This window comes from Lontra canadensis, unplaced genomic scaffold (genome assembly GCF_010015895.1).
Source record: "Lontra canadensis isolate GAN:19392208 unplaced genomic scaffold, GSC_riverotter_1.0 scaffold35, whole genome shotgun sequence".
NCBI lineage: Eukaryota > Metazoa > Chordata > Mammalia > Carnivora > Mustelidae > Lontra > Lontra canadensis.
In genome coordinates, this window is record NW_022631029.1 from 6,395,006 (window position 1) to 6,409,183 (window position 14,178).

Here is a 14,178-nt window from a genome sequence, read left to right on the forward strand (position 1 = left end):
TGCAGAGCAGTGTTCTTGTTTCATTTTATTTATTTTTAAAATCAAATTCATTGCGGTATAATCTGCATACAACAAAAATGTACCCACTTTAAGGGACTGCCCCTGGGGTCTATCCTGAGCCCATCTTGACTGACGGGCATCTATGGGACACTGGGGCTAGAGCTCACCTCTTTGGTCTTCACAGGTGAGGGAGGCAACAACTTGCCAAGGCCCCATCCCTGCTGGCAGCAAGAACACTCCTTACCCCTCTCACCAAGCCAGGAAGCATCACATGCCAGGGACCCTGGAACCAGGAGGGAGTGAAGCCGTCAACCAAGTGGGGAGCCTGCCCCTGGTTTCTGGGAGGCTCGGTCAGCAAGTGCGGACTTCAGTCAGGCTCTGGTGCGTACAGCTGCTCTCCAGCCTTGAGTGCGCTGCCAAACCCCTTTAAGCTTGTTTTCTTACCAGACTGAAGGGCAAATACCTCTGCAGGACGCGGGTAAAAATGAAATGTGACAGCCCAACACGAGGAAGCCAAGATATGGGGCTCTCCTCATGCCAGCCATGATTACCCACGGCGTCCCTCGGGTGCCTGCCACCCGGGACCATCTCCTAGCTGGCACATTCATACCCACTCTGGGTCTGAAAGGCACAACGGCGAAAAACGGGTGGTTGAGGCGAAAGCATATTTAAGGGAAGGCTCCCAGCACCATTTTTACCCGGGTTCGACATGTGGCATCTCTCTCCGCAGAGGATGGGTTACCACTCCCTCTGCGTTTTCTGCCCAGGGCCCAGGGGAACGAGGACGTCCATCACGGCCCCATTCCACTGCCCCGCACCGCAGCGGGGCTGCTAGTCCAGGCTAAAATGCCACTTCAAAGGTGTACAGGTCCAGTCTGACCCATCGCTGTATCTTTCACATCTGAAAATGGTCCAAGGTCGCTCCATGTGCTCCTCAGTCAGGTCACAGAACAGCAGGAGACATTCCTTTGGCAAAAAAGGACACACTTTTGTCCTGTATCTTGTACTGGTAAGTGAGGCTCCGGTCCCGCTGGGCTGCAGGCTGTGATGGTGTCCGCCAGAGGATCCTCAGCTACAGGGACAAGGAGAAGAATGAGAGAGAAGCAGAGCTCCCACGTCCCTGCCTCCTCCACTCCCTGCGGCCGAGGCCTGTAGGGGGTCCCAGTCACGTGCCACACAGCCGTGTGACCCACTTCGGAAACAAAGCTTATTACCAGCTAACTAAAACTAACCCTTCGGTCTAGGAGTGGTATCTGCTCGTTACAGAATATGTGTAAGAAAAGGAAAAAGAAAAACAGCCGTCCAGGGAAAACCACTTAAGTGTTTTTATTTTCTCGTTTGGTCTTTTTTTCTGTGTGGTTTTGCTGGCTACCCTGATTCTGGACATCAGCTCATGAGAGCCAGTACATTTAGTCAGGCTCAGGAAGGCTAGAAGTTTATTCTGATGATGTCTCAATGCTAGGCATGCGAGAACACTCTGGGGGCCGGGCCTCAGAGAACCTCCTCTGAACCCTTTCCTCACACGGTGCACATAGGCGCCACCAACACAGCATCCCTGGGCTTGCCCTTTTGTTTTCTTTTCTAACTCTGGGCCAAAACTCTCACCCATGCTTAATAAGTCAAGAGTGGTCAATGTCAAGGTAACCTGGAAGCCGTGGCAGGGGCTTTGGGGGATATTCCGAGAGAGAAGTTCTAGAAGGCAGAGAACCCCTTGGATGGGGGGAAGAACCTGACCTCCTTCCCAAGACAGGACTCTAAGCTTCTGCCCGAGTTCTCAAACATTCTGGTCAGAGGCAGCAGCGGGGGCGGCAGCAATCCCAGCCATGGGTATGGTCCTCCCAGGTCTGTAGTTTAAAAGGAGCAGCACTGCTGAGTATACCAAGCCTGCTGTGGCCCTGCAGAGGCCTTCCGCTGCTGGACAGAATTCTGCTCCAGATGGCGGTCTCCTTTTTAGAAGTCCCACTTCGGGCACAAATGGGACCACCGCGGAAAATGTGCACCGCTGTGTGAGGCTAGCCCCATCTGGAGCAGACTCTGTCTTGCATTCACACAACTCCTGAGGTTTCCCTTGTACCCGAAGGAACGCCCCAACCCAACAACCCCTAGGGCCCGATACCATCCCACGTAAGGCCTCGGCTCAGGCACAGAAGCAGCAACTTGTGCCCGGTGAGCCCCCGCACACCTGCCCGTGCACATCCCTGCAGAAGCCCGTAGCCAGGCCCTCAGCCCGCAGGATCAGGTGGCTCTGGTGACTAAGGCCGTTCAAGAGGATGTCATTCTCCTCGTCTTCGGCGTCTCCACTGTCGTGTACCAGGGCCACGATGTTTCCCTGCAACAGAGAGCCAAGTTGAGAAGCTGCTCCTCCAGGCAGGGCCATCAGGGGGCCCCGGGCTTTCAGGGCCTTCAATCCTCTGCACGTCTTCACCCTGATCAGCCACCACGCTACTGCTGCGGCTAGGAAGGATGCCCGCTTATGCTCCAAGACCTAATTCCAGCCTCGCCAGCACATCCAACCAGCTCAATCCCTCTTAAACCAAGCTTGGCCTGTGGTCCTCCATGTTAGCAGAAAGTGCCGCCTTTCTGCCGGGCTCCCGTTCTTCCGGTCCCCGGCTCCTGAGTGCTCAGCACGTGCCAGACCGCAGTGGGGATCAGAGGGCAGTGGTGTGGGCCTGGAGACAACACAGGACACAGGCCAGGAGAAAAGGCAGCATGGGGGACTGAGGGAGCCCAGGAAGAGGCATCCTATCTGGCCCAGCGGAGAGGGTCAGGAGATGGCCGCACATGAGCAGAGTCAGAAGGGCAGGTAGGAGTTGGCCAACCAGAACCACAGGGGGAGGTCGACCCGCTGAAGGAGATACCCTGTAAGTCCTTTCAGAGGCACACTGTCCAGTCGTTAAAAAGAGTAAAGCAGACCCGAGTGTTCTGTTCTTAGACAACAGACACCAAGATACAGGTGTGCTATGAAATGGCATGGCAGGTGACCAGCGACGTGGAGAAAAACACAGACACACACTACATAACACACGTTCACAATTGCACAGACTCTCGGGAAAGATATCCACATGGGGAAAGAGACCGCTACTTTGTACTACTCTTTGTGCTATTTACTTTTTTCTTTCTTAAACTATTCTCAAGTTTTACTTTTTCAACTGAAAGAGGTATTTTTACACAACGAGGGTAGCAGCAGGCCACAGAGCACGCTAAGCTGCAGGCAGTATGCCTGCCTCCGTGTGGCTGATTGCTCCCTCCATGCCCCTTCCCATCCCTCCTCCTCCCGTTCTCTCTGTCGCCGGCTCCTGGCCCCGTGACTGCAGCCCCGTGGCCCCCAGAACTCCCCCGAGCCTAGCTGCCAGGCAGGCCCTTGCACAGGAGGGTTCAACATGCCCTGCTGGGAACATGCAGCCCCGGCTGACTCCACTAGCTCACCCCAACCTCTGCCCAGCACCGCAGCCTGACCATACGGTGCTGAGGACCACAGGCTCCCGCCAGGGGCACCATCACATGCCGAAGAACGGACGCCGGGGGCCAGATGCTGTGTGGGTGTGTTGCAAGCTTTGTGTCACTAAACTTCTGCCATTGGGTTCTCGTAAGGCAGGCACCGAAGCCATTCTTATATCGTATAGGTGGGTCTACTCCCATTGCTCTACGTCGGCAAAATCCCCATTTTTGCCTCATCGTTTGACAGTTAACAGCTATGTCCTATACTTGCATCACATCTCACAATTTTTTTACAGCACTTTATACCTCAACTGATCTTCAAAGCCCATGCATAGTGACAATGACTTCTCCCAGGACACGAGGCAATGTGTGCCGGAGCTAGGACTGCTGTAGTACCACACACGACCGGCTACCGTCAAGACAGTACCGGTCAACCTTTTCATTTGAAGGGCCCTTATTTTTTAACAGTGGCAAGTAGGGGAGTGGAGGATGGTAGACCAAAAAATTTCTGGCCTACCAGCATAAAGACAAACCCCAAGGCAAATCCACAAGAAAGAGCACCGCAAGCAAGGGAGGTGTGGACCCGCCTGGGCTCATGGAGGTCAGAAGCGGGAGCACGGAGAGCAGGCCGATCAATACCTTTTGTTCCCAGCACACCGCAACTCTGCAGTAGTGCATGAAGTCCAACACAGCCACTGCCCCCAGGCCCAGGCTCAACAGCACACTGAGGTCATCCACCAGCAGGACCGGGTACCTCCATGCGGCCTGTCCGTCCTCCACGGGCTTCAGAGCCTCTCGGACAAACTCATACATGGGCTGCAGGCTCCCCGCATCGGCCTCCCTGGAACATCAAGCACGGCTCATCAGAGAGTTCTCTCTCTACGAATGTTTATCTGGGACTGAGCAGCCTCACAGGAACGGGCCGGGGGGAGGCAAAGAACTGGATCACAGGCCTTGGCCGAAGGCGTTCCTGATTTGGTTGGAAAGAAAAGGTATGTGTGCATACATGAGCGAGCTGTACTTCAAACACTCCTTGAGGCCTAGGAGGTACAAAGCACTGGGGGACACAAAATAAGCAGCTTCCCTGACCCTCAAGGGACACCATGCCACCCCTCCACTTAAGAGCTAAAGATTAACCTGGATTAGGCAGGCAGGAGAAGCCTTCCCGGGAGGCCACCATGGGGACAAAAAGCTAAACAGCAATTCAGGTGAGGGACCAAGGTCTAAGGGCTGTTTGTGTACCTAACAGATTCCGCCTGTTTCTGAACAAGCCTCCCCAATGACTACCCGGGGCGGACACCTCCCAGCAAGAGAGGCTCAAAAAGCACCAGAGCACAGGGCCTAGGCACCAGCCCACACCCCAGGTCTGAGTTCCGCTAACAGCAAGGACAGCAACTTCCTACAGCCTGGGGGTGAAGTGTAACCAGGCCCATCATTCAGACGAAGACACCCAGGTTCGGAGATGGTAAAGGCTACGTGCAAGAACGCACGCACAGGGCCGGGGCACGGGGCCTTCTGACTCTACACCGCCTTCCAGCCACTGCACAAGGCCTGGTCTTATGGGGGGGCGGGGAGAGCTCCCACAGGACTCCCTTGTGGAGCAAAGGAGAGCAGCCACGTGGGGGGTCTGCACAGAGCTGTGTTTACGTCTGACACTCATAAAGGACAAGAAACAGAAAAACCAGTCTCAGAATAGCAAACCCAGGATCAACAGATTTTTTTCTTAAAGGGCCAACAGTAAAATTTGAGGTTTGTGGGTCCTATGGTCTCTGTCTCAACAACTTAACCCTGCCGCTGGAGTGCAAAACAGCCAGGACAATATGCAAACAAGGGAATGCAGCTATTCTAATAAAACTTTATCTACAGGGGTACCTGGGTGGCTCAGTGGGTTAAGCCTCTGCCTTCAGCTCAGGTCATGATCTCACGGTCTTGGAATCGAGCCCCACATTGGGCCCCCTGCTCAGCGGGGAGCCTGCTTCCCCACCCCCTGCTTGCCTCTCTGCCTACTTGTGATCTCTCTCTCAAATAAATAAATAAAAATATATTAAAAAAAACCTTTATCTACAAAAACAGGTAGCTGACCCACAGGCCGTACTTTGCTGAGCCCAGTATATCGAACCAAAAACAGAACAAAGGTGTGTGCTAGGGCTCTGAGCCAGGGTTGGAAAAAACATACTGTTCTGCCATACTCCCAGCAAATAATGCTTTCTATAACTTTTGGGTCAGCCATACACCCTCTGTCCCATGAGGCCCATGAGCCAAGGGCTCTCTGATGAAGCCGCAACACCAGGGAAGCGTCTGCCTTCTGGAGCCAGCTCCGTCCCCTCACACGCCACATGCCAGGGACAAGGAATCACAGGGCAAGCCTGATCTGGGTCCCCCCACCCAGTGGGTACTTCTGGGCAGGGGTGGGGGCTGACTGACCTGAGGAACTGCAGGGGGTGTGGCTCTGCCTGAGCCCGGAAGAAGACATCCACCGAAGACTTAAGTCCCTCAAGGAACACAAGTTGCCCACATTCCCGGGCCGCAGTCAGGCTGACACCCTAAACAACACGGGAGAGTGAATCACGGTGCCTTGCAGGCGAACCCACCCCAGCGGCCAGACTCCAGCTCACAAGAGGGCACAGTACACATTCTAAGCCCCGTAAACATGCAGCTGTCCACCTTCGGTTGGGGCCCATGCCTTCTTTCCACTGGGTGTCCCCAACCCACCAGGCCCACTGTGCTCAGGTCTGTCTTTATATTTAATGGTCACTTCACAAAGAACTGACGTTTTGCTTACACGTCCGTTTTCAGGATGGCTCAATACTTGGCTTTAATTTGCAATAGTATCATGAGTAGTATCATGCAATAGTATCACGAATAGTATCATGAACTCTTCAAATGTACGTATTTACCAAGTTAAGCACATTTAGAAACGATAGTAATGACAATAAAATGGTGGGAGAATGACCAAGGTCTGAAAAACGCTGGCTGCAGAAGAAACGGCCAGACGCTGGCTCTGGACCTCACAAACCCTGTCAGGTGCGCCTCAGCGGCACAGGACCTCAGCAGGGCTCTGAGGTTCTCAGTAACACAGCTCCCAGACCGACTGCCAGGCTGCTGGCCACAGAGGACGATCTCATCAGCAGCAGGCTCTCCTTCTCCTCCCTCTTCCTCAGAGGCAGCACTCCCACGAGAGCTAGGGTGACACGAACTCCTGACGCACTAGTTCGGAGGTGGACAACGGAGGGGGCAACATAGGCTTCGCGGGCCACGATCTGTGCTGTTACTCCTCAGCTCTGTAGAGTGAGGGCAGCCACACACAATTCATAAACAGACTGGTCAACCCCTGCTCTAGATCAGCCCTTTTTTTTTTTTTAAGTTTATTTATTTTTAAAAATAATCTCTACACCCGATATGGGGCTCAAACTCATGACCTCAAGGATCAAGAGGTCATGGACTGAGCCAGCCAGGAGCCCCTAGACCAGAACTTCTCAATAGGGCTCTTCATGACCTAGCCGACTGAGAAGCTCTTGAGTCACCCGATTATAAGGCAGATCCCGGAGCGCCACTCCAGACTTCCAGAACCAGAAGATCTGCGGGCAGCACCCAACGATCTGCATTTCGACAAACTCCCAAAGATGGATACAATCTAGATAGGCAGCCCACTGCTCTATCTGTGGAGAAACAGGTCACATGGAACTCTCCAGACTCTTCATGCCCCTAGGCCAAGTCTCAAGTGTTCATTCACAACCCGGTGCCCTTCACTAGGCAGTGCCATCAGCCCCACAGTGACCCCTGGCAGGCAGAAAGACTCCTGCTCCTCACCTCTGCTCTCGCTCATTACCATTACACTAACAGTAGTTCAGTAACATACCCAGAGCACGGAGGCTCACACTCCAGCCCTCCACGTGCCCAGTACTGTGTGTGCCAGTCCTGCTGTGTCGACGACGACTCAAAGGTACCAATCTGGACATGAGCCAACATTGATTTCTCATCCAGAAACACAGATGCTAGGGTCACAGAGACATGCTTCACAGATGTGGAATGTAATGTGCTCTTAACATGACTGCTCTCCCTGAGCTCATGCTCTGACCTCTAATACAGGAACTTCTTCCTTCTCTGCAGAGGATGGGAAAGAGTCTACCCTCCTCTCATCCTCTCATTTGTTTCTCCCCATCGCAGCAACATCAGGCGATGAGGAGATACAATACATCAATACATCACTGCTAATGAGTGGCCTGCTTCTTTCCTTCTCTGAGGCAGGCCTACTAAAAATGAAACAAGACCAAAAACAAAAACACAAAATAGTAAGCCCCCACGGTCACAGGTCAGGGGTGATGGTCTAGGCTAGGCCAGAAAGTTCACCAGCCTCTTGGCCATCTTATTCTTTCCTGCCTGCATCGATTAAGATGAAGGACAGGCCAAGATGAGATAAGGAGCAGGTGACAAAAGCACCTCTCCCCACATCCAGGGAGATGTAAGCTCTAAACTTAGAGAGAGACAGGAGGCACTCAGTTTGGTGGTAGAACAAGCTGTGATCTCCAACTCAGCAAAATTAAGATTAAAGCCCACACTGAGAAGGAGAAAATCGTAACTGGTCCAGAGTCAGTAGAGTTGTATTGGATTAACAACAGATGTGGTTCTATAAACTAAATTAATAAAACTGGAAGAGATGCTGCCTTAGCCCTCCGGATAAGGGGTTCAGCACCCTGTGATTTCCTTAGTCACTCTCTTGCTAAGTTCTCTACAACCCAGAGAAGGGAGACCAGCCTTGGCCCCACTCACACCGGCATGACCCACATACTCAGGGACTGCACCCCAGGGGTCTACAATATTTACCAACTTCCTTCCCACGATATTGTAGTGACTGAAGGACTGGACGAGTGCCACAAAGCAGACTTTACAATTAGCTAGAAAACAAAACAAACAGATTTTTAGTGAAGTCTTCACTTACAATCACTCTCATATAGTTCACACTTCTGGAAACAAAAGCAATGGGGCAGGTCTAGACAGACTCAAGGGGCCTTGCAGTACGACATACCCAATTTCATTCTAAGACACACATTTTCTCATATATGATAATAATGTCTTATTTCATCGAACCTGAGATGTAATTCTGTTACGTGTACTACTAGGTATACCTTACTTTGTTCTATTTTAAACCAATGGTGGTTTTGTTTTTTTTTAAGATTTTTATTTATTTATTTGATAGAGAGAATGATCATAAGTAGGCAGAGAGGCAGGCAGGCAGAGAGAGAGAGGGGGAAGCAGGCTTTCCACTGAGCAGAGAACCCGATGTGGGGCTCAATCCTAGGACCCCGAGATCATGACCTGAGCTGAAGGCAGAGGCTTAACCCACTGAGCCACCCAGGTGCCTCATCCAACTGTGGTTTTTAAAAAAACATTATTTGAGACACGTGGGTGGCTTAGTCAGTTAGGAGTCTGCCTTTGGCTCAGGTCTTGATCCCAGGGTCCTGGGGTAGAGTCCTACATCAGGTTCCTTGCTCAGCAGGGAGCCTGCTTCTCCCTCTGCCTGCCACTCCCCATGCTTGTGCTTGTGCTCTCCAATCTCTCCCTGACAATTAAATAAATAAAATCTTTAAAAATAAATAAATAAATAAATAATATTTTCTGTTTATTTTTGGTATACAGAAATACAACTGATTTTTTTAAAAACTGGTCTTATATCCAAAAAGTTATAAGGCCCTAGCTACCTTATGAAACACAATTAGTTCTAATAATTTATCTGTAGATTCTCTTGCTCTTTCAGTGCTGACAATAACATCATCTGGAAAAGAAAACAATTTTCAAAGCTGTGAATTATTACAACTAAGAGTGCCAAACGTCTACGCTCTATCCTGGCCTGGGTCAGCAGGGGCTCAAGAAGCAATGAGTTGATAAATGAGTCTCTCTTTCATCGGCTGTTTTCTTCTTCTAATCTGCTTCTGTCTATAAATTGCAATGGCCCTACAGTTTCCCTCCCTACATTCTTTAGGAAGCATCTACTTGTCAATGGATCCAGGACCCAAGGACCTCAAGTACACAAGGACCAACAGCAACTAAATCAGGAGGCCACAAGAGTCTCCGTGAGACTGCACACACACTTGGTGGAGAAGAGAAGATACAGCACGTACCACCCTTTGGGAGGATGGGCGGGGAGCAAGACGGTCAAGTAACCTATGACCTAATAAACAGCCATCTGGCTACCCAAACACCAAAGCCCTGGTTGGTTAATACTATTCCCATTGCGTTTTGCTTTAGGTTTCTTTTTCTACAACATCAATGAATCCTGTACCTTTGAGGTAGAAGGAGAGAAAGTGGTGCACAAGGAAGCTGCCGTCTGTCTTGGCGTCACAGAGTAGAGTCAGTTTCCCCTAAAAGTTAAGAGAACACAAAAAGGTGAATTAGATTTCCTGGAAAGAGGTCAGTATCTTATACACACAGAGACACACACATGGATTACCAAAAAGAAGGAAATAAGTCAAAACAAGGGAAGGAAACGATACTTGAAGTGATTGCTTAAAGTGATTGATTAAATCCCTTGTTATAGGTAAGCATATCTTGGCTTCTACTTCTCCAAGGCAAGCAGAATGAAGTGCCTCATCTTCCTCATTCACCGTGGTACCTCAGGGACCAGTCCTGGGGAGAACAAGACCCTGAACAAAAGAAGCTTTTACTGTCAGAATCCAATAAAAATCACAGCCTGCCAAGATGGGAATGGGCGTTCAAAAAACTAATCTGATCCAACTTAATTCCTATTTCTAATTCTGATACCAACTCTGTCCAATAGGGTGGGGGGAGAGGGGAGATGTAGTAGTTGGTAGACCTCCAGTAGCAAGGGTCTCATCCCAGTGGCCCTGGATGAGAGCTCTGGTCATGGAAAGTCCTGGAAAGACTATATCTAAAGATGTACTCCACAGGGGCTGGCTGCCTTGCTCCAGCCACCTCTAGTTCCCTGTCAAAGGGGAGATTGGGATCAAACGGTATCTGATAAGACACTTTCATGTTGTGAGTTTTCTTTCACTTATAAAATTTGAAAAATTACACTATCAGACCTTGAGGGTTACCTCCAGTGCTGTCATTTCCTGGTGCCCACTCTGACCCCCCATTCCTCCACTCCGGCCCTGGGCTGAGCACTCTGGAGGTGCCCGAGGTAACTAGGAAGGTCACCAGTGCCATCTGCAGGCTTGGGCAACTGACATCACAGGTTCCTAAAAAGGTCCGACTGGTACACATGGTGTCTTGGCTGCCTGGTGGAGCTTTCCATTTTCTTGGGAGGACAGAGTTTGTAAAAATCAGGTTGGTTTCCCGGAAGAAGCCCCGGCCTAAAATGTGAAAAATTTCGGGATGCCCCGGAGTGCGGAGAAAACAAAGTGGCGGAGCTGTCGTGCCCCAGGCCGACTTGACAGAAGCCGACGCTGGCTGAGAGCAACTCGGAAGAGCAGCATTCAAGACCATGAGGAGGAAGAGGAGCAGCGTTCACTGCGACCTGCACAATGCCCCAGAGCCAGAGAGAGAAACTCAGGGCGAATGAGAAGCTAGTCTCCTGGGAAACGGGGAGAATCAAACTCCCGACTCTCAGACAATCTCCTCCTCTGGGCGCCAGGAGCCAGTGAGCACGCGCAGGTCCCCCGGGTACAGGTCTGGGAACGTAAACCAATGCAGAGGCGGCCAAGCTTCCAGCGCACTTTGAGAGAGGTCCACCCTCCGTAAGCGCCCACGCCGAGCCCAGGTCCCCCGTCAGCCCTCCCCGCACTACAACTCCCAGGCGCCTCGGTGCCCGCGGACGTTGCGTCTTTCCCAAGAGTCCACGTGCGCTTCATCCGGGGATGCGGTCTTCCGCCACGCTCCGGGGCCCGCTCCCTTCCCGCCGCGCGGCCTCTTACCTGCTCCGCCCTGTCAGGGGTGGTGTTGAGAAGGTTATTGAGTTCTGGGAACATCCCGAGCTCCGGGCACGACTATCCCAGACAGGGAGTCGGGGCTGCGGCGGGGACAACAGAGACCAGGGAGCTGCACGCCACTCGGACGCGCGCGGAGGAAGCGCGCACGCGCAACACCGCTTCCTGGCGCCGCCGTAGCCAATCAGGCGGGCGCCTGGACCTGGGCGCTGCGGGCGCACGCGCGAGGGTGCGCTTCCGGCTGGGGTAAGGGCGGGGACGCAGGTCCTGCGCTGACTTCTTGAGGATAGGCCCACCAGGAGATGGTCCCCGGGTGCCCGCGCGACGGGTTTTTTCCGCCTTCCCTTGGCCTCGCTCTCTCCCCAGCCCCGGGGCCTCGGGACAGTGCAGTCAGCTCCTCCACCCGTACCTGTCGAGCTCCTGCTGTGTGTCCCCCAAGTCTCCAAGTTCGGGCTACTTAGGGACGAGATGGGTGAGGATGCCCGCGCTTTCTCGCAAAGCAGAAAACAAACGTTAATAATCACGGGATTGTGTATGGAAGAGTTCTTGGGGAAAAAAATAAAGCAAAAGCTGGGCAAGGGAGTAACGGTGGGGTAAGGACAGGTTAGGAATTAAAGAGGTTATCAAGGTAGGCTCACTATGAAAATGTGATCCGAGTACACCACACCTTGCATGCTCCCACTCAGGACTTTTGCACCAACTGTGCCTCCCTCCTGGAATGCTGTTCTCCCAGACACTCAGAAGATTTAAAAAATCCCCCACTTGTTCCAGGTCTTTGCTCAGATATCACTAATCTTCGAGGCCTTCTCTGATGATTCTGTTTAAATTGCAAACTGTCCTTTCCCCAACACTTAACCCCTGCTTTCTTTTTTCCATAACATTTATATCTAACTTACTATATATAGTTCTCTTGTACCAGAGTGAGCCTCAGAGCGCCAGGGACAATCCTATAGTTCAACAAAATCACGTTTATTGACTCATTGCAAGGAGAGAAGTAGCATACCAGTAGAGTCCTGGGACCTCACGGAGCAAAGGAAAGGCAGTTGTTTCAGGATTTGGGAAAGGATGGAGTTCAGGTGAAATTCAAATGAAGTAGTGTTTGTCGATAGGCTGGAAGCAGAGCATAGCTGTGTGTATGGGGTCAACATCTGGCCAGGACTGTAAAGAGGACCAAGGTTTCCAGTGCATACGACAAGGTTAAGATAGATGTGGATGGGGAGGTGGGGGGGAGTAAATAGATAAAGGAGGTAACAGTACACTTATCTTTTTTTTTTTTTTCCACATTAAAACACTCATAATTGAAATATTTTTAGGTGCCTGGGTGGTTGGGTCTTTAAATGTTGGCCTTTGGCTCAGGTCATGATCCTGGGTCCTGGGATCAAGCCCCACATCAGGCTCCCTGCTACACGGGAAGCCTGCTTCTCCCTCTCCCACTACTTGTCCTTCTCTCGCTGTATCTTTCTCTGTCAAATAAATAAAAATCTTAAAAAAATATTTTTATTTTATGTACAATGAGTTGGCATTAAGGTAGGTATTTTGGATGACCCATTCAAGGAAGTTCACTTAATCCCGCTTAATAAAGCCTGTATCCTTCGCATATTGACAGAAACACTAGCAGCAAATATTGAGGCCGTTTTTCTGGATCAGACCTTGCTGGTTTGAGCAGATGTGGCAAGAACCCTGGCCATCTTTCCTCAAATGGCTGCAGTAGAGCTCCTGGTGAGCCATCTTGTTCTCTCGGATGCAACAAGGCAGAAGGGAGAGTACACTTACCTTGACGAGCAGTGAGAAATGTATAGGATGGTGAATCATTATATTGTACACCTGAAACTACTATAACATTGTATGTTTATACTTCAATTTAAAAAAAAAGTTTTTGGGGACACGTAGGTGGCTTAGTTCGTTAAGCGTCTGCCTTTGGCTCAGGTTATGATCTCGGGGTTCTGGGATAGAGCCCCATATTGGGCTCCCTGCTCAGCTGGGAGCCTGCTTCTCCCTCTCCCTCCGCCTGCCTCTCTGCCTACTTGTGATCCCTCTCTCTCTGTCAAATACATAAATGAAATAATTAAAAATAAATAAATTTCATGTATGTAATTACTCACTTATTTGAAATTCCCCACCTGGGCTGGAAATCTCCCTGTCAAAGTTACTTAGATCCTCCAGCCAGGAATGGGGCATTATATGCTTACTAGTATGTGAAAGAGAGAAGAGCAGCCCTGGCATCTAGGGGCTAGTTCTTGGTGTTGTCCTGTTTAGCATAAACAATTTCACAAAACAACATCAGGCTGATTATGCTGGGTCATGACAAAACTAGTCCACTCCATAGTTACGTTGAACACAAAACAAGAGCAAGTCCAAGCCACAAAACAACCAGACATCCCCGCTCCCAGCTAATGACTACTGCTACTTTACCATTACAGCTTTAGCCTCACTCTTGTCTGCCCTCCCTGTAGATGAGATTAAGGTACCTGATCATAGAATTAACCCTGTTTTGACAGCATCCAATACCAAACCTTCCTCTCAATCATCTAACAAGCCAAATCCTGTAATTATGTTCTAACACTTTAAAAAAAATATTTTATTTATTTGACAGAGAGAGAGAAAGAGAGAGAGATCACAAGTAGGCAGAGAGGCAGGCAAAGAGAGAGGGGGAAGCAGGCTCCCCGCTGAGCAGAGAGCCCAACCAGGGCTCAATCCCAGGACCCTGAGATCATGACCTGAGCTGAAGGCAGAGGCCTAAACTGAGCCACCCAGGTGCCCCAATGTTCTAACACTTTTTTAATTAAAAATTTTTTTTAAATTTATTTATTTGATAGAAAGTGAGAGAGCATGAGAGGGGAGAAGGTCAGAGGGAGAA

The 14,178-nt window shown here is 50.7% G+C and overlaps 1 protein-coding gene and 1 pseudogene across 1 annotated transcript; both read right to left on the bottom strand.

Moving 5' to 3' along the window:
• On the bottom strand, positions 1–11,433 carry ELP6 (elongator acetyltransferase complex subunit 6). Its single transcript, XM_032867899.1, has 7 exons — positions 11,310–11,433; positions 9,719–9,797; positions 8,263–8,333; positions 5,863–5,981; positions 4,078–4,279; positions 2,183–2,329; positions 1–1,072 (listed from the first exon to the last, which is right to left on the bottom strand). The coding sequence occupies exons 1-7, from the start codon at positions 11,361–11,363 to the stop codon at positions 944–946; spliced, it is 801 nt and encodes a 266-aa protein (XP_032723790.1). The 5' UTR covers positions 11,364–11,433; the 3' UTR covers positions 1–943.
• A 1,341-nt stretch (positions 11,434–12,774) lies between these two features.
• On the bottom strand, positions 12,775–13,049 carry LOC116873817 (annotated as a pseudogene).
• Positions 13,050–14,178: the final 1,129 nt, after the last annotated feature.

Coding starts and splice junctions, on each gene's coding strand:
- ELP6 (XM_032867899.1), bottom strand. CDS start 11,363: ATGTTCCCAGAACTCAATAACCTTCTCAACACCACCCCTGACAGGGCG. Junction 9,798..11,309: donor CCCCTGACAGGGCGGAGCAG/GTAAGAGGCCGC, acceptor CTTAACTTTTAG/GGGAAACTGACTCTACTCTG. Junction 2,330..4,077: donor CGGTGTGCTGGGAACAAAAG/GTATTGATCGGC, acceptor TCTCTGTTGCAG/GGAAACATCGTGGCCCTGGT.